Source organism: Vanessa cardui, chromosome 15 (genome assembly GCF_905220365.1).
Source record: "Vanessa cardui chromosome 15, ilVanCard2.1, whole genome shotgun sequence".
NCBI classification, from domain to species: domain Eukaryota; kingdom Metazoa; phylum Arthropoda; class Insecta; order Lepidoptera; family Nymphalidae; genus Vanessa; species Vanessa cardui.
This window is the reverse complement of record NC_061137.1, coordinates 11535857-11557500: the sequence shown is the minus strand read 5'-3', so window position 1 is coordinate 11557500 and position 21644 is coordinate 11535857. Positions and strand designations below refer to the sequence as shown.

Sequence of the window (21644 nt, the reverse complement as noted above, 5' to 3'; positions counted from 1 at the left end):
CATTTTTGTACATAGTACATGGAAAATTTAGCAATGAAACACCGGCAATTTTAGAAGTTTCTAATGTGATTATAAAGAATTATAAAGCTTATTTTAAGAAACTTTCAATCAAAAATCTTGATAACGCGTCCCAATATCAGCAACGTTTAGTTCACTATCGATTGCGCCACCATACAGAACGAAACTGACACAATCCAACTATACAATCTCATATATATTACTATACTTAGACTATGGATTAAAATAGGAGCAAAAAATATTCAAAAGGCCAACATCTACCATCCCACTTTAATATATTGATAGAATCTCACCTCTCTTTCTATTAGTAATTGCAGAATGTTAATTGCGAGACCACTTAGGTTTGGATACAGTGTGAGGGCCTGGAGCACCGTCCGCATCATCAGCACAGGTATCTCCGACTCCTCGGCCAGCCTCTGCAGGACTGCTGATAACACCTGTAATTATTTATAATATAAGTTAAAGAAAGAATAAAATAATGTTCGAAGCAATCCAGAAATTAATAAATGTATCCATAATAAAAACAAGTTTGCCTTAATGGATATAAGGAGTGTTTTTCACGAAGTTTAATTATAGTTTATATATTTGGTACTTTATGGTAAGTGATTAAAACTTTTTCTTTTTTTTTATGGTATAGGTTGACGGACGAGCTTATGGACCACCTGATGGTAAGTGGTCACCATCACCCATAGACAATGACGCTGTAAGAAATATTAACTATTCCTTACATCGTCAATGCCCCACTAACCTTGGGAACTAAGATGTTATCTCCCTTGTGCCTGTCGTTACACTGGCTCACTCACCCTTCAAATCGGAACACAACAATACAGAGTACTGTTGTTTGGCGGTAGAATAACTGATGAGTGGGTGGTACCTACCCAGGCGGGCTTGCACAAAGCCCTAACACCAAGTAAAAAGAACTGAAGTCACTGGCACTGTAGGAAATATTATAATAAATAACGTATATTATTCAATACTAGATGATAAATAAGCGGGGAGATAATACTTGTTGAATTTCAGTTTTCAGAATTTCAATATAACTTTTTATTTCTAATGTTAGAAAAGAATAACGATAGAATTGCTTGCTGGTTCTTCTCGGTAGAATATACATTCCGGCGATGGGTTTATTTTTAATATCAGTTCTGTACAATTACGATTCAAAATTGCTTCTTAAATGAAGTACATTTTGATTTGATTAACCATTCCTTACCTCCCTAGGAAACTAAGATGTTATGTTCTCTGTATTTGTAGTTGCACACTCACTGGCCCTTAACCCAAAAGTATACAAAGTCCTAATAAAAGCCCTAATTCTTGAATCCAAGTCAATTTGTCTATATCTAAATTATTTCTTATACTACATATACATGTACATATTTATTAGATTTATCATTACAGAAATATGTCTAAAAATAAATAAACAAAGATCGACTGAATTGTAGCTATGACTTAACTATAACAACTTACGTCGTGTGTGAAAATGTTCTTTTCCGCGAAGCAGAGTGCGGTCGCCTTGATGATGTACTTGAGATCAGCCTTGTTGGGGTCGATCAAGTGTAGAGCTACCAGGAGGTCCTCCGGTGACACTGAAATTTAATAAAGATAACATATTATTAGGTTGGGGAAAAAGTCTTTTCGCATATAGTATGTATGAACTTGTAATAAAATCTCTTTGGCTATACCATTTGTATCTGGCTGGTTTTGGTATCATTAAAAAGTTTTAATTTTAAAGAAGGCACTTCCAAATTCAAATTAGGAATTTGTGTGATTTTCATTTGTTTTTGTTGTTGTTAAAATGAGTGAATCTAAAGAAGAAATTCGATACATTTTAAAATTTTACTATAAAAAAGGTAAAAATGCAACTCAAGCCGCGAAAAAAATTTGTGATGTTTATGGACCTAATGCATTATCTGTGAGAGTAGCGCAAGTTTGGTTTAAGCGTTTTCAAGCCGGAAATTTTGATATCAAAGATGCATCTCGCTCTGGTCGCCCTGTTACGGACAAAATTGATGCCATTTTTGAAAAAGTGGAGCAAGATCGGCATATTAGTAGTTACGATGTAGCTGAAGAACTGGCAATTGACCACAAAATGGTTTTGACTCATTTGAATAAAGCTGGGTACACAAAAAAGCTCGATATATGGGTGCCTCATGAACTCACTGAAAGAAACCTAATGAACCGTGTACTCATTTGTGATTCTTTATTACGACGTAATGAAACCGAACCATTTTTGAAGAAGCTGATAACTGGTGATGAAAAGTGGATCACATACGACAAGAACGTTAGAAAAAGATCGTGGTCAAAGGCCGGTCAAGCTTCACAGATTGTGGCAAAACCCGGATTAACTCGCAACAAGGTAATGCTGTGTGTATGGTGTGATTGGAAGGGCATCATTCATTATGAGCTGTTACCGTCCGGTAGGACCATCGATTCAGAACTGTATTGCGAACAATTGATGAGATTGAAGCAAGAAATTGAGAGAAAGCGGCCAGAATTGATCAACAGAAGGGGTGTGATTTTTTCACCATGACAACGCTAGACCTCACACATCTTTAGCCACTCAACAAAAATTACGAGAGTTTGGCTGGGAGGTATTAATGCATCCATATAGTCCTGACCTTGCACCTTCAGATTTTCATCTGTTTCGGTCTCTGAAGAATTCCTTAGGCAGTGTCAGGTTAACATCACGAGAGGACTGCCAAAACCACTTGTCGCAGTTTTTCGATCAGAAGCCCCAAAATTTTTACAGCAATGGGATCATGTCACTACCAACAAGATGGCAAAAAGTTATGGAACAAAATGGCACCTACATACTTTAGTCAAATGTAAATAAACTATAAAAAAAACTTTTTCAATTTTCATATAAAATACGAAGAAACTTTTTCCCCAACCTATTATTAACATATCATATTTTACATACATATTTATTTACGGATACTAGGGCTTCGCACGTTTGAATGTCTTGCAATGTTCATAGTTTTTCAGTCGTCCTCTGCTATATTGTACATGTCATCATCATCATCCTCCTGCCCTTATCCCAATTTTATTTGGGGTCGGCGCAGCATGTCTTCTCCTTCCATACTTCTCTGTCAGACGACACCCACAAATAACATTCTATCTAACCATATCGTCTTTCACACAATCCATCCATCGTTTCCTTGGTCGTCCTCTACCTCTATATCCGTCCACATCCATGCTCAAGGCTTTTCTCACAATATGTTCCTCATTCCTCCGCATTACATGCCCATACCATGATGGCCGCTTTCCACATAACTTCTCGGCTATCGGTGTCACTTTCAAACTTCCTCTTATGTACTCATTCCTTACTATCCATTCGCGTAACACCACACATTCCTCTCAGCATTCTCATCTCCGCAACATGCAATTGTCTTTCAGTCATCCCTTTTGTAGCCCAACACTCTGATCCATATAGGACAGCAGGTCTGATCATGGTCTTATAGATCTTTCCCTTAAGTTTAAAAGGAATACGGGGGTCACAGATTATACCCGTAACCTGCCACCATTTCATCCATCCTGTGTTAATCCTGTCCGTGTGGTCCCGGACTAGAATAGGACCTCCTCAACTCAACCCGTGGGTGTCGTAAGAGGCGACTAAGGGTACATATTAGGGCCCAGTGCATATCACCTGCACTTTGGGCTACCCGCACGGTGGCGGGTAAACCACCACGAATATTCCCAAGGAGGGTTAGCGTCAGGTAGGTGGCCGGCTTTAAAAATAAAGCCACAACCATTAGCAGCTATATTGTACATGTATTATACATATAAAATTCCACTTGAATCAATCTATCTATTAAATAAACTTGTTAAAAAACCGCTGAGTAATTTTAAAGACCTAACCATACATAGAGACAGACAGCGGTAACTTTGTTTTATACTATATAATGATACATTTATTTTAAAAATTAAGCGGCCGTGGATATATTCAACCTTTCCTAACCACAAGAATGAAATCCAGTAATCAAAATTGAATCGATTTCGTTCATTATTTTATGACATTTAGGTCAATTTAAAGGATATTATACTTTTTTCGAGTTTGAAATATTTCAAGGTCATAAAGATTTTTTAGCTTTTTATACTTAATATACTGCAGATGGAGAAACTACTGTACATGGAAGCCTTAATAAAAGACTTGAGTTAATAAAAAATCCATAACTCTGGTTACCTGGCAATTGTTCATTGTTAGGGTTCTGCAATCCGAGTAGCTTGTTGAAAACCTCTTTTACAACGGCTGGATTTAACTTTATCAATTTCGGTAGAGCAGCTAAGATCTGCAAATTATAAAAAATATATATCTAAAAAAAAATGTTAATTTCAATGGTAATTTCATGTTTCAAAATCCTATTAGTCAAGTCAATTTATTGGTTTGGGTTATTTAACCTCAAGATGTTGGGATGTTAAGCTTTTTAAACTATTTATTAATTATAAAAAAATAATTTAATGATAGCACTTTTACACTCAAGAAAGTCCAAAAAGTGGTGTATTGTCTTCGAGTTTTATGTATGTATGCGCGTTACCATAACACTACCATAACTTTTAATTCTTTAGCGGTTTGGATGTAGAGATTTTAGAATCCTGGCACTCATCATCTCGAACGACACTTGATATAAATATAATTAAAAAATAGATCATAGAAATAAATAGCGTCGGTCACAAATATTTATATTCTTTTTTTGCTAATATTTAAATTCCTGTATGTTTTTTGATTTACACACAAATCTCTATATAGTGTTTTGTGATAAACTTAAAAATATGAATAAAAAAAGCGTGGCCATAGAATTTGTTCATTTTTAGGCAGGATATATATGTATAAGTTTAATTGTACTTTATTGACATATTTTGTAATTATAATATTAAGTAAGTGCCTTCTCGGTAGAAACTTTATTCCGCAGCTAAGCGTGGTAGCTTTAGAAATAATTCAACGCTGTAGCATGTATTTAAAAGTGCTTTTGTGAGAACATTCCTTAAACAAATGAGCAGCAAGCAAAAACTTTTACATCGGTTCAAGTATAATCATTAAAAAATAAATTAAAAATGAATAAAATATTTATGTAAAGAAAATAAGTATCAGTGCATAATTGCATATCACCTTCGTTCATGACTTTTTATTTAAATTGTTGTAAATTATTCTCATCTATTCAATGAATTAATTCAGAGAGTTATTATTTTAATATAAAAATGAATGTATCTACAATAATGGTTTATTATGTGGGCCGTTCCCGGCGGCACTGCAATGCCGGGCCGACCGGTGACGGGAGTGGAGCGAGCCCCGAACATCCCGTCGATTTACAAAAATCAGTTTAATATACTGGTCCCGCAGTGCGGGAACTTTCAGATATTAAGCTGAAAAGAACAGATACTACACTTTGATCTTAGCCAAAAGGCCGAGAAGCGATGCCGTACCCAACTCAACTGAGGGAGGTCATTCGACGCGAGAGAATCTAGACAGCGCGATGTAGGATATTGACGAAATGATACAGCGCCATCTATGACATGACTATAGAACTATTTCGAATTGATATCGTCATTAATACATAGTATTTAGCGTAAGATCCCAGCCAGACGTCACGTAATTTCTGACGACGGAAATGTGGACGATTAAGTAGTCTTAGTATTTACTAACAACGCATGCTTACCAGCAGGTACGGACATATATAAAAATGGAGCATCAGAATTTACGTGAAGTTAAGTAATTATTTTGGGAGCTTTAAAGCGTCTGCAAAGCAAAACGGCTCATTTTTAAGGATATTGCCTAAAATATACGTAAAAATCAGCTTGGAGAATTTACGTGAGGTAAGTAATGTTTTTACGTACCTTGATTACCTGATACCTGAAAATTGGCCGTCTAAGCAACCTAGCATAGGTAAGCATGCGTCATTAGTAAATAATAACACTACTTAATCGTCCACATTTCATTCATCAGAAAATACGTGACGTCTGGTGGCACTGGGATGTTAAACCAATAAAAGAAAATCGCTTTCTCCGTTCCTACATCCCTATGTAGTCTTAAATTTTTAAAACTACGCAACGGATATTAATATGTTTTTTCGTGAATCGAGAGGAAGGGTTTGTATATAATGCATGGACAGTACAGTGAAGAAATAAGAAAAAATCTGCAATTTTAGAAGTTTCTAATGTGATGTCATAAATAAACAAATTCTGTAGTACATTTAGCATCAGTATTGCTATTGTTTCCTCCTGCGAAGCCAGGGCGGGACGCTTGTTACTTTTATAAATCTATTACTATTAATTTGTATTAGTCTTAACCCGGAATCTTTGTGCTTTGAGTTATACACTTGATGGACGAGGCAGTTAAAAAAGTAGCAAGATTATATCCCAACGAAAAGAGGTCGACTCACCTCCTTCTTGGAGAGTCCGTTGAGCACGGGTATGAGGAAGCGCACGTCGGACACGCGCGTGGCGTACAGCTCGCGCACGCGCCGCACCAACTCCGCACTCGGCGCCGCTGCGGAGCGCACAAATCGAATGTCAGTATCGCCTTTGGTCAAGTATAGTATAGCTCGCGTCATGTAAAAAGAACGCTAGCAGTCAACCTGCGCACTAGACTATTTATCGGTCTATTTGGTGGTATGAGGTGCGGCGGGTCAAGCGCCGCATGCTTGCCGGTGCGCTATTGGCTCGTCAGTCGCCCTTTGCTATCCACGCTGTGTCCACGTTACGTTTGTTCACAAAATACCATCACGCAAAAAAGTTTTTATTACGAAATGGTTTTACATAGGAAAGATAGAAATAATATTTATGACGTAAATTGTTTTATGAAGAGAGAGGATGATATTAATGCAGTTGATAATAATTTATAACAATCTACAAAATGGTGGTCCGTTTTATAGATTGGCACAAAATGGTTCGAATCTAAATATTAAAAGGTTCAAAAGATTCGGAATTTCTTACTGTCTTTCTAACTAGCAGCAAAAATAAAAGAACTGAACAAAGCCTGCCTATGGTGTGCCTATCAAAATTTAATTTGTAAACCCGCGAGCGAGGCTACTTTAAAAATAAACAATATGCCTAGTACTTTCTTACTCGATAGTACACATGCGCAAGCACACCCCCTCCGCTTTCTTCCAGCGTTCTTTTTACACGACGCGGTCTATACGACACAAATTAGATGTCGCATCGGCTAAATTCGTAAAACCGATCACATCCGAATTGAGTACGCTATCCCAAATTATCAATATTTATTTCTCACGCGAATATGATCTTTGCACGAACGTAATAACTTATAATATCATATGACCTAATATATTCGTCAATTTGACGCATCGATTTACAATGCACTTGCTCTCTCTGACGCGTGAATCTATAGCGACGAATAGCGTCGAATGGCGCGATAGGGAGCTATTTCTATTGGTTGTGTAAATCGGCAGAAATTGGTTTTATTTTCATTCCGTTGCATTTTCCGATGCTACATCTAATTTGTGTCGTACTATACGGCGTTAACGCAATTTAGGGGAGGGATGTCCCGTAAAACGTTACGATGCGTAACAGGGCCGGGAGATGGTCTCTCTTACAATACGATAACATAACATTGTATTTTTTTAATAAAAAAAATTAGGGAATCAACTCTTCCAAAAAAATATGCAGGGGCCTAGACCACCACTCCAAATACTTAGGGTACCCCAAAAGTTCGATATATTCGTTTATACTGTCATCATTCGTTTATCGTTAAGCTGTGTTCGAGCTTTTTGAAGCAGTATGGGACTTTGAAGCAGTATGGGACTTTGAAGCAGTATGGGACTTTGAAGCAGTATGGGACTTTTCGTGGTGACGAGAGGTGGTCCAGAGGCGCGACGCACCCTTGTCGGTGAGGATGTGCACGAGGCGCGTCAGCAGCGTCTCGGCGCCGCGCGGGCAGTCGTGCAGCAGCGCGCTGAAGGCGGGGCGAAGCCCGGCGGGCGCCAGCGCGGCGCGCAGCGGGCCCTCCAACTGGCGCAGCACGCAGCGCTTGGCCTCCGCCCCCGCGCACCCGTACACGCGCGCGATCTCCATTATAAGCTCTGAAAGGAGACCAGCTAATGAGCTAACCAGAGCCAGATTTAAAGGCCCCCGGGCCCTAGACAAACAGAAGCGTGAACAACCTAATCATTATATTAAAGTAAAAAAAGTAAAGTAACAGCCTGTAAATTTCCCACTGCTGAGATAAGGCCTCCTCTTCCATTAAGGAGAGTGATTGGAACATATTCCACCACGCTGTTCCAGTGCGGGTTGGTGGAATGCACATGTGACAGAATTTCGATGAAATTAGACACATGCAGGTTCCCTCACGATGTTTTCCTTCACCGCCGAGCACGAGATGAATTATAAACACAATTAAGCACATATATATAGTGGTGCTTGCCTGGGTTTGAACCCGCAATCATCAGTTAAGATGCACGCGTTCTAACCACTGGGCCATCTCAGCTCATAATTATAATATATAATTATATTATCATGAATTAATTACTTTTTTTATTTCAATCAGTATAGCTATGATTTATTTACTTGTATCAGTAACTTTTAAAATATTAAATAATAACATTATTATAATTTGACTATATCTCGGTATTTGTTAACTTTTTTTTTGTTAACAGTTGCCCCGGTTGCCCTCCCCTAAATACGGCCCTGGAGCTAACCGAAATAAACTAGTAACAAATCAACTTGTAGATGTCTATTAAAAAATAATAAAAATCCGCAGACATTTTTAACTTTGCCGTTTCGTAAATTCAAATCGTTTGTAAAAGGCTATTTGATGAATAAAGTTCATTTTGATTTGATTTGATATTCGAAATAGAAATGGCATCTTGAATAATTTTTTTTACAAAAACAAAAGGTCGTCAGTGTGTGAAGACTTCTTTAACATTTTGTACTGTATATCTACAAGATGTATTGTTAGGCCCATAGTAAAGTCAATATTACCTTCTTTTTCTGGAAACAGTGCCATTACAAGATTGAGACACATTCTGTACAGATCGTCCGTCCAGGGTCTGTTAATGTATCTGTTCCCGAACAATTCTTGCGGGGGCGTCGAAAGAGATATGAATCCGAGATACAGAAGGGCATTTTTCTCGATCACTTTCTTCGCTGACTCTGTGCATTGCTTATAGATTTTCACACACGATTTTAACGTTATGTCACGTATTTCTTCGTTTTCACTCACTGAAAAATTATAAAAAACAATTACATTTAACAACTACCATATTATTATATACTTTTACTCTAGCTGTGCCCGCGACCTTGTATGCATTTGAATTTAAAAAAAACACTGTAGCCTAAGTTGGAGTAACTCAAAACTCAACTTAGTCTACTCCTAAAGTCCCGTCAAAATCGGTCCAACCGTTCTTGAGATTAGCCGGAACAAACAGACAGACAAAAGTTGTAAAAAAAATGTTAGTTTGGTATACCGGGTACCGTGTATACATATGCCTTGCGTAAAAAGGGCTATTTTAATATTACAGACACTCCAATTTTATTGTATATATATAGATAGAAGATAGCCTCTCTGTATACTTACATACGTTGCCTACCAAAGCCGCGACGTATTTGTGGGACCTCGGAGGCCGCATTATACACAATTCTTCCAACAATTCCAGTGCTAAAGTCGACGATTTATTTTCCGTGATCAAATGTTTTAGATAGTCAATAGCTTCGTCCGTTATCACCGGAGCTTCCATGTACACTTTCCGTAGGAGGACATCCTTGCTGGCCTCCATTATCGGATCCCCCCTCTCCGATATCTGAGTAACTAGGGCACAGAGCAGCTGATTGTAATTGTCATCATGTTTCTCGTGAACTTTAGGCTGTAACGTCACAGGGTGTCGGTTGAAGCCTTGCATGAACGCATACTCCTCGTATAGCCACGATAACGCCAAGTCCATTCTGTTCAAAGGATCTTCTAGGATATAATTCAGCACTAATTCCCTGATATCTGATGTATAGCTTGATGCGAATATCGTTATAAATTTCGCGCGAATCTGAGCAGCACCACCAATGGCGCTCTCCTTTTCCGCTCTCAGAATTCTTTCGACAGCTTGTATCATTAATTTACTTTTGACTTCCTTAGGTATCGGTCGTGTTATTTCTTGCAGTTTTAATAATTTCACTCTTTGTTTAAGCTTAGGAACGGTCGGCGTCGGTGGAGGTACCAACTTCTCTTTATCCTTAGCTTTTCTCTCCTCTTCTTTCAAATGTTCCTGTCTCGTTTCCTCCATCAATTTCGAAACAGCGTTCTCTATTTGTTTATCTTTCGTAGATTCCTGTAGTTTTGCCACTGCGTTCTTAAGAGTTATTTTTTCGTCGTCCTCTCTCAATAGTGGAATTTTAGTTCCGAAATCTGACAATAGAGGCGGCATCACTGGGGCAGGAGCTTCGTCCTTTATTACAGCTAGCAACATTTTCGCTAATGCGCGTTTTTGGACTTTAGTACCCGAATTTGGGATGGGTTTGTACGTGGACGCGAAATGACTAGTCATTTCGCTTGGTAAATTGTTACTTAACGTCGACATAACGAGATTGACGACATTATCTACGTTGTTCAGACCTTCAAATATGGAGTCCTCAGTTGCTGTTGCTTTAGTTATAATCGGCTGAGTATTATCTTCGTCGTAGATGTTGAAATCGCTCCGACTGTTGCTGTTACTATCACTACCAGCAGTACTTTGGGGGGAATCGATTCTGAACCGCTTGGCTGGTGTATCACCATTCTTTATTTCACCCAATCGTTTATTCCTTCTCTCTTTAGGCACAGCCTTGTTTATTTCCTGCGGTGTCATCCCGATGTCTGACAGCAACTGCATCAGTTGGGGCATCATTTCGACCGAAGATGGATGTTTGACCAATACTAATATTTGCATTTTCAAATGTTTCCGTACTGAATTGACTTGTGATTGTGACAACGTCGGTGGTAGTGTAGTGTGTAGGTCGCCTAAAGCTTGGACTACACTTGATAGGTATTTAGGTCTTAATTTTGCGACTAAGCATAGCGTTGTCATACAAGCCATCAGATTCACACTTGAAATGTGCTGAGAGTTATGAAACTTGAGGAGTAGTTGAAAAATATGACTGTAATTGAAGAATAGTTTACATTAGAGATATTTTAGGTATAATATAATTATTATTATGCTTTAGTTTACGAATGACACTGAACATTTAAATATATTAAAATATTATCATTAAGGAAATAGATTTATTATTTTATAATGATCTCGCTTTTGCTTGTTTGAGGAGTAGTCATTAAGTGTTAAGTATAAAAAAAGTTATAATATATTCAACAAATTCAGTTCTGTGATTAGGTTGTGAAACAGTTACAGACAAACAGATTTATTTTCTTTTTATGTATATTATATCATATAATTGTATAATTGAGTAAATTAAAAATTTATTATCAAAGGAAATTTTTTAATTAAATAAATAATTCTTTGCTGTTAATGTTTAATTTTAATTACAAAGTTACTTACTCTGATTCTTCCTCCATCGCATTCCTTTTCAAGAACGGCAAGTGAGTAGGTAAATTCTCCAGTCTAAAATCTTCAGTAGAGTCATCTGGATTTGAACTCTGGAGGAGAACCACTTCTTCTAGGAACTTAATTGAGTGAGTTCTGATACCTTCATTATCACTATCTATCATGTTTAGAATAAGGAGCTGAAAAAGTAGGTGAAATTAAATAATAATAGTGTCTGATAATTTGAACGATTGTAGGTTTTGTTCATACCATTCACACAACTCATATTGAATCACTAAATAAAAATAAATACTAGTGTTGTATTTAAAAACTGAGTAAATACAGGAATAGTGAAGATCCAAGTTGTTCTATATAGTGTATGACTCATACCAATTTTTATATTTGCATTAATTATGACGAGGGACAATAATATTTTTATAGCACCAATATGTATAGGCAGATTAGATTATTACCTTTGCCAGTCTATCTATATTAAGTAATTAAAAAAGAATCACTGATCGATCTTTCATCTAGGTTAATCCTGTTGACTTCCAAGCAGGATATATTAATTTAAATAATTGTATTTGACTAACATGACTTTGTATTTTTTAAATGTTAAAAAAGAGTAACTATTGAGTTTCTTGCCGGTTCTTCTCGGTAGAATCTACTTTCCGAACCAGTGGTAGCTTCACTTCATTGTAAAATGACAATTCAAAAGTGCTTGCAAAAGCCTACATGAATAAAGTTTATTTTGATTTGATTTGTTCCCTGGTGGTTTTTTTGTAAATTAATGTTATATATAGGCTATGAAACTTCCAATAGTATACCTTTAATTCTGTGAGATGCTCCCACACATACTGCATTTCCGAAACCTCTGCGCTTTCTTTGCAAATCCATAATAAAACATTCCTGTATACAATGCTCGCTGCCTGGATTGCTCTCTTCTGCACAGCTATCACAGAGTCAATTACTAGTAATTGGAGTTGACTGATTATCTTGGGCAGGAGGTGCGGGAATGCATTACTGGAAATAAATTTGCATAACAGATATACATAAATTGAATTTAATTTTTACAATGGGTTGTAATTTTAAGAGTATATCTACAATTACCTTTAATAAATTTAAGTGACAACTTGTAACTGTTAAGGGTTCCACAAGTGTATATACATTATATACATAAATATATATTATCCAGTACATATTGAGGGTACCATTTAGTTTATATACACAAAAATATATATTTCTTATTAATTATCTGTTAACCTGATCATAAGTGGTGATAACCACCTATAGACATTGTCCACCAATGATGAAATGTTTATCATTCATTACATTCCACCGATCTTGGGTACTAAGTTATTATGTCTGCTGTGCCTGTAGTTACACTGGCTCATTTTCAATCAAGCCAGAACTCAACAATACAAAGTATTCCTGTTTAATGGTAGTATATATTAAGATGTATGTACCCAGACGGGTTTAATATCTAAAAGATTTGTCCTATAAATTATTACAATATTCGTTGTCCAATAAGTTATTCTTAACCTTACCTCAACTCCTCAATAAAAGCAACAACCTGTCTCTTTACGTCAGTTGATTTATCATTAACTAAGCTTAAAATATTTTCCATATAAATAGGCACCATTTGGGGAGCTTGGTGCAACAAAACCTCTACAATCTTTCTCAAGAGATTGGCTTTTTTTGTGCCCTCGGCCATCCCAGCTTCGTTTATCCATTGTACCAGCTGAAATAAAAGTGGGAAATGAAACAACAAACGTTTAGTAAAATTCTATATTTCTTTAAATAATGGACTTATTGCAATGTTCGGCGTGTTGTTAAACAAACCTGCGATTGGGGAGTAACATTCGACCCTGGTTGATATTTACTCGACATTTTTTAGAATTGTCTTATATAGTGTTTATATCATTTAATTACCATAATAATACGTATTAAAATATTAACTAAAAACAATTTGCGAATATGTAAGCACGTACATCACAGTTATAGTTCAAAGTATAACCTAACTAAATCGAATTAGAGTTATGCTTAAACGAGTATAAGAGAGAGAGGTGAAACCTGTAACGCAATTTGATATAGGTTTGAAAGAGAGATTCGAATTATACGAATATGTCACTTGTCACTCGTGTACGTGTTAGAATTGTCCTGCTTATAATCTACACAGATAAAGAAAAGAAAACGTAAAAAGTTACCATTGCACACAAAGTCACGCTCAAAAATATTATAATTACATTATATTTATCTGATAATTATATTTGCTCAAAAATATGTTAAATTATAACAATACATTTTATTTAAATTTGTAGTGTTCTTTTTTATATTTATTCTCATAATGTTAATGTTATGTTATGTGCTCTTTAAGTTACATGCATTACAAAAATCGTAAATGAATGCGTTATATATTTATCATTTTAATTATTTTTGTATAACTGTCTATTGTATTAAAATCATTAGTTAATCACATTGGTAAGTTTTAATATTAAATTTATAACTCATTTATATTATTGTTATAAAACCTGTAAGTTTACCGGAACCTTCCGGAACTTTTAAGACAGGAAAGACCATGTAAGCCCATGTCCTTCTCAATGCAGCGTGACATTACCAGTCTTAGTTATATTTTTTCATGTGAAAAGTCCCATATTAATTTCTCTCATTTTTTAAAATAATTTATAATTAGTATAAGTAAATTACAAAATGTACCACCTTGTAGAAGTGTTACCTAAACATTTTATTAAAATCTTTGCGGCAGGTAAATTATGGCAAAACAAGGGTACTAAATTATAAAAACACGTGAAAAAACATAAACTTTATTATTTTGTAAAAATATAATCTAATTATCAAACTAAATACTGATTTTTATTAAATAAAAGTATAAAAAGTATTATAATAGAAGCGGGGCTCTGTATGGAATGTATAGATTCTGCATTTCGAAATTTCTCGGATTATTCTTTTCCTCGATCTCTAAATATGTGCTTCGTACCACTAGAAGACAGTAGAAAATGATCACTGAAAAAGAATATTGTAGGTCAGATTCTAGTATAACTTTACATTTACAATTTTGGGTACAAAATTGTAGTGTAAGTGTATTTCAGAATTGCGTACGATCGGAATGATATTTTTTCCTTTTTAGATAACCGAACAACACCACACAATCATCTCATATAAACTTATGAATAAACGGTACATAAAAAAGGACAAGAAGTCTTCAAAATAAATGTCATAATGTGTGAGAAAGTATTATAAGCATGCCGTAAAACATATTTTTTTGTCTATTTGAAAAAGTGCTAACACTCGAAACGCAGAGAGAGAGCTCGGATGAAATGCAATAAAATGGAATTACGGTAAACCACTTTGTCAGCATAATAATATTATATTTTGCATTTGCACCAAAATATTCACTAGATCCTGAAGATTTTTGTGGATACTGTTGATGCTACTTTCTATGTCATCTCATTTTCAGAAGAATAATTTTGTATACCTATTAATATTATTATAATTAATAAAAACAAATGTTTAATACAGAGTGCCTAGTATCAGTGGAAAGTTTTTAATTAGGTATGACAATATTAAAATATCTGTAACAATGTTTTGACTTTCCTACAATCTTCATTGGTTGACCATCACGGGATCTTCGGCTATTAGATATTGTTTGTCTTTATGAATGTTATCGAGCAGTTTATACGTTTATTATGTGAGTAGTTTGTTAAGTTTTACTCGGAGTACTGGTAGGATTGCCATATTGTTTAAAATATGTATAATATACAAGGTCTCAATAAATTTGCAATGTGAAACGAGAACTGCGAACGACGATCAATTGTCACTAAGCCATGTCTTCATTTAATCAGAAAAACGTAACCGCTTAAGGCATTGTTTAAATTAGTATCCGTTTGTTATAAACCATATAATTTGAACACAGAGTATATTAAGTATTAACAGATAATAAAAACATTTATTATTGTAAGTTGGGAAAATGAAATGTTTTCGTGCTTACTGTTGGAAATATGTCAAATTATTAGTAAGTAGTAAAATTATCTATGTCTAAGTATCTTTGTCTTTGATTACAGATAACGAAAACACTTACAACACCATTTAAGTAGGAATACAGTGGCGACGAAGTGTAGAAATACTGTCGACACAACAACACTCGCTAGAGCAAGCATTAGCAGGAACAAACCGCAATTATAGTAATATCTCATAAAGAGCGTTTTATTCTGAAAAAAATAACAGATTATATATATAAAAAAAAAAATGTGAATGTAAAATAATATAACATCTCAAAATTATACAATGCGATCAAAAAAATAACAATATAAATGAACTATTTGAGTTTCATCGTAATGATTCCAATGCGTATTAAATTATTAAGGTATTTAATTTATTTTCTCTAGATGCAGCTTTACATTAGCATACAATGTTGTTATATTATAAATATTGTAAATTATTTTTATTATCATTTTTACTCACCATGTGAATACCAGTAATAAGAAACAAGCTTATTATTAAATAGTATATATATACTATTATCATATACGCATGTGTTATGTAGAGACTCTTAGAAATTTGTTCGTATTCTTCAGGTGTGTGTTCCGGGTCTGGGTCGTTCTGATGTGTCTTAACGAATGTTACTACCGTGTAGAGTGAAAAGGACACAACACCTATTGAGAACAGCGAAAATACCTGAAATATATATTGAGACATAAATTATTAACGGTATTCATTGTAATCGGCTATTTGACTGGTTTTTAAAATCCATTTTATTTTATATTACATAGTAGAGGTTAAGGAACACATATTTGCCGAAAAATATAATATTAAAAATTCTACATTTAAATAGCGCGCGAAAATGGTTCTTTGACAATATGGCGCTGCAATGGGGACGTCACTTGCCTGTTTTTTAATCTGTGGTACATATAGTAGGCAAGTAAAGTTAATAAGCAAGTGTCAAGTGACTTCATAATAGGCCAATCAGGAGCGCTTTGTGTCACGAGACAAAGGTTTAAAATAATAAATTTTTATTTATGGATTTTTGAATAAATAAATTATTATTTTCAACTTTCCTTAGTAAATAACCATTTCTAAACTCATAATATATACTGATTACAATAATTAACTTTAATTTTCGCATTGTCAAATAGCCTATTTAACAATCGAGTTATGCATATTATTTTTGTACGAGGAAATAGTTCTGAACTTAAGTTATAATATTGTTACTAGTACTAACTTATTTTCAACTAGCCGTTTACTTAATATCATTGGGATTATAGATTTTATTAAAGTATTTTTTGATATAAATATCATTTTAAAAGATTTTTAGTCCTTGTAGTCGTTTTAGTATTTGTAGTAGTTTAACGCGTCAACAATATCAGCTCTTAATAAGATTATTTTTGAAAAATGCTTTCTTAGTAACGTACGTTCCTGTAGGAATTTCAATGTAATTTTTTTTTCTGAATTCAGTGGATTTCTGTAGCCTTGTATAAAACGTATGTATGTTACTCGTACATTTAAAGTAATAAAACAGAAAATGGACAGGCTTGTTGAAAATGTTAGCGTATTTACAAGAGTTAAGATATAAGTCGTGTTCTTATTACACATAATTAAGCTTTGTGTTATAAGGTATTATCGTTTCAAGTCCGTTCAAAATAATAATTAGTTTTTTTAACATAGACCGCGAATAATATTGTACTTTATGCAATGATGTTGTAGTAAACAGATATGTTATCAACGCGCAAAAAGTGAAGACTAGAAAACGTCCTAATTGGGACGTTTGCCTTTAGTTGTCTTACGTAGTAATACGTTATAATACATCATAATTACGTAGTAATACGTTTTGCGTAATTAAAACATCTAGTTATCCCTTTTACTTATTGTTTTTATCAAGCTATCCTTTTTATTTTTAACGAAATGTAAAAATAAGCTAAAATAAACGGTCCCCGGGGCGGCACACTTTTTTCTGTTGTTTAGTATGGATATAACATATCTGTTTATTAGAATATCATTGGTTAGTCTCGTATATTTATTAATATTATATTAGGTATTTATTATTGTTAGGGCAATACTCTACTTACAAACACCTCAGACGTACTATCAAATATATATTATCTTATCAAAAACATGATAAATGTAAAGACAGAAGAAAACTACTTTTTATTAATAACATATTTGGGTATATTGTAATGTATATATTTAATTATATTTTACGGCATTGTAACATTCCATACACTTCCTACTAAATTTGAATACAATCTTAACATTAGGCTAGTTTTACTACCTTGATTCATTTTTTTTATGGTATAGGTTGGCGGACGAGCATATGGGCCACCTGATGGTAAGTCGTCACAATCACCCATAGACAATGAAGCTGTAAGAAATATTAACTATTCCTTACATCGTCAATGTGCCATCAACTTTCGGAACTGAGATGTTATGTCCCTTGTGCCTGTAGTCATTATTACTATTTTTTTGGTTCATAATAGTACCACACCCATAAAAAATGACCTAATTGATTCACCTATTATTATAACAATATTGAGTTTTTTTAACAAAACAATAGTGTAACAATACTCACAGTAGAAAGATATCCGATTACAAGTGATCCTACTCTCAACGGTAAACAACAACAACATTTCTTCAATCGAGGCAGTTCAAAGGCCATCTTTATTAATAATCACAACACTTTAAAAACCTAAAAACACTGTTTTTTTAATCTGTTTACTTTCTATACAAATGACAGTATTTTTTTTTAATTTTAAGGTTATAATAAAATAGGACTTTGTATGAGCTATGCAGCCGTGCATTGGTTTCTAGTGTTATCTGTTATCAGATTAGGAAGGGATAGATAACGAGTGACCAACGCCGCTTTTGATATATTTACTGTTGTTTTATTTAGCTTGAATATTTATATACAATTGAGTACTTACATAAGGACAATGTGGTTAATTAATTGTTAACAAATGTGTTTTGTTCCTTCCAATTGATTTTCGAGTTGATTGATATAATAACTGTATACCACGATGAAAGAATAAAATTCTAGAACTAAAGAATTATTCGATAATCTATAGTATTAAGATATAATTCGATCCAACGAAAAATATTTCAAGTCATTCTCTCTGATAGGTCATAATAAGAGTATTGTTGGGAAGGTTCTTTTTTTAAATTAGGTAATTTAAGTAAAAAACTTTTTATACGGTGAATATTTATTTATTTATATCATTGTCTATACTTCTATAATAATATTATACATGTGAAAGTAACCCTGTCGCTCTTTCACTACCAAATGACTGAACCGAATTTGATGAAATTTGGATTGAAGCAAATTTGAACTGTAATAAAGGACATAGGCCATTTTGCCTAGAGCATGACAACCAAACTCCAAAAACGCGAGCGAAAGCTAGTTGTCAATAATTTTCAATTTTGTTTCTTCTTCTTTTAAATATTCATTGTTTTTTTTATATTATCTAAATGCTAGAATCATTCAAACTAAGAAACGCTTAGTAATTCAAATAACATTACCATTGTCTTGGTTTATTTAGTAATTAAAAATAATGAAACCAAATACTTACTAACAAAGAACAAAATGCCCAAATACCATCCTATTAGTAGTTTATGAGCCAGACACAAAATAAACAGCCCTCCCATTTCAATAAGCCATGTCAAGAAACGACATACTAAGTAATGTTGTATCAAGTATAAGTTGAGCTGAAAAAGTTATAGATTAGAGCCGAGATAGCCCAGTGGTTAGAACGCGTGCATCTTAACCGATGATTGCGGGTTCAAGCCATGTGCTTAATTTATGTTATAATTAATCTCGTGCTCGGTGCTGAGAAAGAGTGAAAACATCGTGAGAAAACCTACACGTGTCTAATTTCAACGAAATTCTGCCACATATGTATCCACTACACCGTGTTTGAGTAGCATGATGGAAAATGCTCCAAATCTCCTCAAAGGGCGAGAGGGCTTTAGTCCAACAGTGAAAAATTTACAGATTGCTACTGTGTATTTCATTTACTATTTTAAATTTAGGTTACAGGTTACTTTAATGATTGAAACTAATGATTAGTGATATCATCTATATAAATATATACATATCATCAGCTGAGAACATCATCCTCCTGCCTTTATCCCAATTTTATTTGGGGTCGGTGCAGCATGTCCTGAGGCATATCCATGTCCTTTCATACTTCTCTGTCAGACGTCATCTCACAAGTAACATTATTTCTGACCATATCGTCTTTCACACAATCCATCCATCATTTCCTTGGTCGTCCTCTACCTCTATATCCATCCACATCCATGCCATATACCTTCCTCACTATATGTTCCTCATTCCTCCGCATTACATGCCCATACCATGATAGCCGCCTTCCACATAACTTCTCGGCTATCGGTGTCACTTTCAAACTTCCTCTTATGTACTCATTCCTTATTGTATCTATTCTCGTAACACCACACATTCCTCTCAGCATTCTCATCTCCGCTAAATGCAATGTTATCTTCAGCTGAGAACGTGTCGAAAAAAGAGTACTAGTGGAGCACTACGGACACACACACATACTAGTACTATTTTTCAAAGCTCTTTATTGACTTCAACTATGTTTATATATGGTTCAAATATTGCAACTACTCTACTACTAACTACTTATACTACTCTTTTCTACTACACAATATATACTTATAGCGGGTTTACTCACGCAGTGTAATCCGATTGCTAAATGCCACAAAAATATAAGCAAGACAGTCTCACTTAACAACAACACTAAAAGCGTATAATAAATTAGATATAGTTTATCTGTGACGGGTTTTTCGGTGACGAGCCATGCGCCGAACGGAGTCTCAGCGCCAATTAAAACCTCTAAAATTGCCGTTGAATAGAATACCATACAGAAACCCGCTCGTAACTGTAACATGGAGAATATATATTGATGTTAGTGTCCTGACCAATAGGTAGGTTTAAATATGAAGGGAGATTAGGCATCTAGGCGTCGATCTACGTGGTCGAGTAGTGTGTACACCGGTTTTCATGGGTACGCCGCTCCGAGATCCCGGTTTCGATTCCTGGCTGAGTCGATGTACATAAAGTTCATTAGTTTTCTATGTTGTCTTGGGTCTGGGTGTTAGTGTTGCCGTCGTTACTTCTGATTTTCCATAACACAAGGATGAGAATAATGTATGTGAAGTTGTCCAGTATTTATTTATTTATCTCACGTGGTATACTGTAATGGATAAATGTGACGAGGCTGTGCAAACTTAAGAATACTCTCTAATAGCTTAGTCGAAAGTATTCTCAATACGATGAGAGAGGAAATCTGGCACGACCGGAAGAGTTCAAATACAGGAAGCTTAGGAAATATATGAGTTATGCCACATATAATCAAATTCTGTTACTATCGATAATTTCTCGACAGAAATCCAATAGTTTATGGCCCTACCGTGGTAGACTATTTGAAACTAGAACAATTTTGTATTCTTTATAATCTTCCATGGCCGATGTCGCTTGGTAGCCCATTCCTCACCACCTCGATGTGGTGACCTAGTGCCCCGCAAGTCACTAACCCACGGGACTGTCATAGCGTGAAGAACACTTTTTAAAAAGTTAGCCTCAATATGAAAAAATCAAATCAAATCAACATCAAAATACTCTTTATTGTACATCAGTAAATAAAACATATAGACACGGTTGGGAAAGATGTACAAGAGGCGGCCTTATCGCTAACACAGCGATTTCTTCCAGGTAACCTTAAGGTAGAGGAAAACAGATATAGAACGAGTTAGGGGTGTACAAAGCAGATATAAGCATAATAAATAAATACAGTGTAATATTAATATATTTAAAAAAATAAAATAAAACAATGTACAGTACCTGATATCTAAAATGTATTCATATATGTATATATCTAATCTTCAGTTATAAAAAAAAATGTCTATGACAAGGATAAAAAAAAGCTGCCTCACCGTGGTCCATAAGTGTATTAATATGCATCCACATCGCAAAGGATACAGCATTAAGAACTTTTCTATAGTCGGTAGAATCACTTCGATATTTATACACATTTTATATTCAGAATTTCAATACCATATACCTATATTTGAACGCGAGGCTTAATTGATAAAAAAATTATGATAGATAAAAGTTTTCCAAATATGAAGTATTTCCGTCGCGTT

General features: G+C 34.7%; 3 protein-coding genes and 1 non-coding gene across 4 annotated transcripts in view; all 4 read right to left on the bottom strand.

The window, feature by feature from the left end:
- Positions 1-13562, bottom strand: part of LOC124535597 (symplekin) — a 16159-nt gene extending 2597 nt beyond the window's left edge. Inside the window, exons 1-11 of the mRNA XM_047111859.1 lie at positions 13314-13562; positions 13019-13212; positions 12299-12494; positions 11487-11671; positions 9545-11091; positions 8950-9189; positions 7851-8051; positions 6393-6499; positions 4199-4304; positions 1483-1601; positions 312-455 (exon numbers count right to left, since the gene is read on the bottom strand). Coding sequence (XP_046967815.1) covers positions 312-455; positions 1483-1601; positions 4199-4304; positions 6393-6499; positions 7851-8051; positions 8950-9189; positions 9545-11091; positions 11487-11671; positions 12299-12494; positions 13019-13212; positions 13314-13361 — 3087 coding nt within the window. The 5' untranslated portion in view covers positions 13362-13562. The remainder of the gene's footprint in view (positions 1-311; positions 456-1482; positions 1602-4198; positions 4305-6392; positions 6500-7850; positions 8052-8949; positions 9190-9544; positions 11092-11486; positions 11672-12298; positions 12495-13018; positions 13213-13313) is intronic.
- On the bottom strand, positions 5237-5429 carry LOC124535956. The gene has a single exon (XR_006966841.1). It is a non-coding gene; the product is annotated as a U2 spliceosomal RNA (small nuclear RNA).
- A 772-nt stretch (positions 13563-14334) lies between the features above and the next one.
- On the bottom strand, positions 14335-18298 carry LOC124535694. The gene is made up of 4 exons (XM_047112003.1): positions 18052-18298; positions 15951-16163; positions 15568-15697; positions 14335-14492 (listed from the first exon to the last, which is right to left on the bottom strand). Exons 1-4 carry the CDS (start codon positions 18136-18138, stop codon positions 14368-14370), a joined length of 555 nt encoding a protein of 184 aa, XP_046967959.1. The 5' UTR covers positions 18139-18298; the 3' UTR covers positions 14335-14367.
- Positions 18299-19007: 709 nt separating this feature from the next.
- On the bottom strand, positions 19008-21644 carry LOC124535915. The gene is made up of 3 exons (XM_047112316.1): positions 21435-21644; positions 20174-20380; positions 19008-19181 (listed from the first exon to the last, which is right to left on the bottom strand). Exons 1-3 carry the CDS (start codon positions 21531-21533, stop codon positions 19008-19010), a joined length of 480 nt encoding a protein of 159 aa, XP_046968272.1. The 5' UTR covers positions 21534-21644.

Bases quoted from the DNA above. Each gene is read 5' to 3' on its own strand.
- LOC124535694 (XM_047112003.1), bottom strand. From the start codon at position 18,138: ATGGCCTTTGAACTGCCTCGATTGAAGAAATGTTGTTGTTGTTTACCG. The intron at 16,164-18,051 runs GTGAGTATTGTT...TATATATTTCAG, and splicing joins TAATCGGATATCTTTCTACT to GTATTTTCGCTGTTCTCAAT. The intron at 14,493-15,567 runs GTAAGTGTTTTC...ATTCTTTTTCAG, and splicing joins ATTCCTACTTAAATGGTGTT to TGATCATTTTCTACTGTCTT.
- LOC124535915 (XM_047112316.1), bottom strand. From the start codon at position 21,533: ATGTGTATAAATATCGAAGTGATTCTACCGACTATAGAAAAGTTCTTA. The intron at 20,381-21,434 runs GTGAGGCAGCTT...TCCATGTTACAG, and splicing joins TAATACACTTATGGACCACG to TTACGAGCGGGTTTCTGTAT. The intron at 19,182-20,173 runs GTGAGTAAACCC...TAACTTTTTCAG, and splicing joins TAGCAATCGGATTACACTGC to CTCAACTTATACTTGATACA.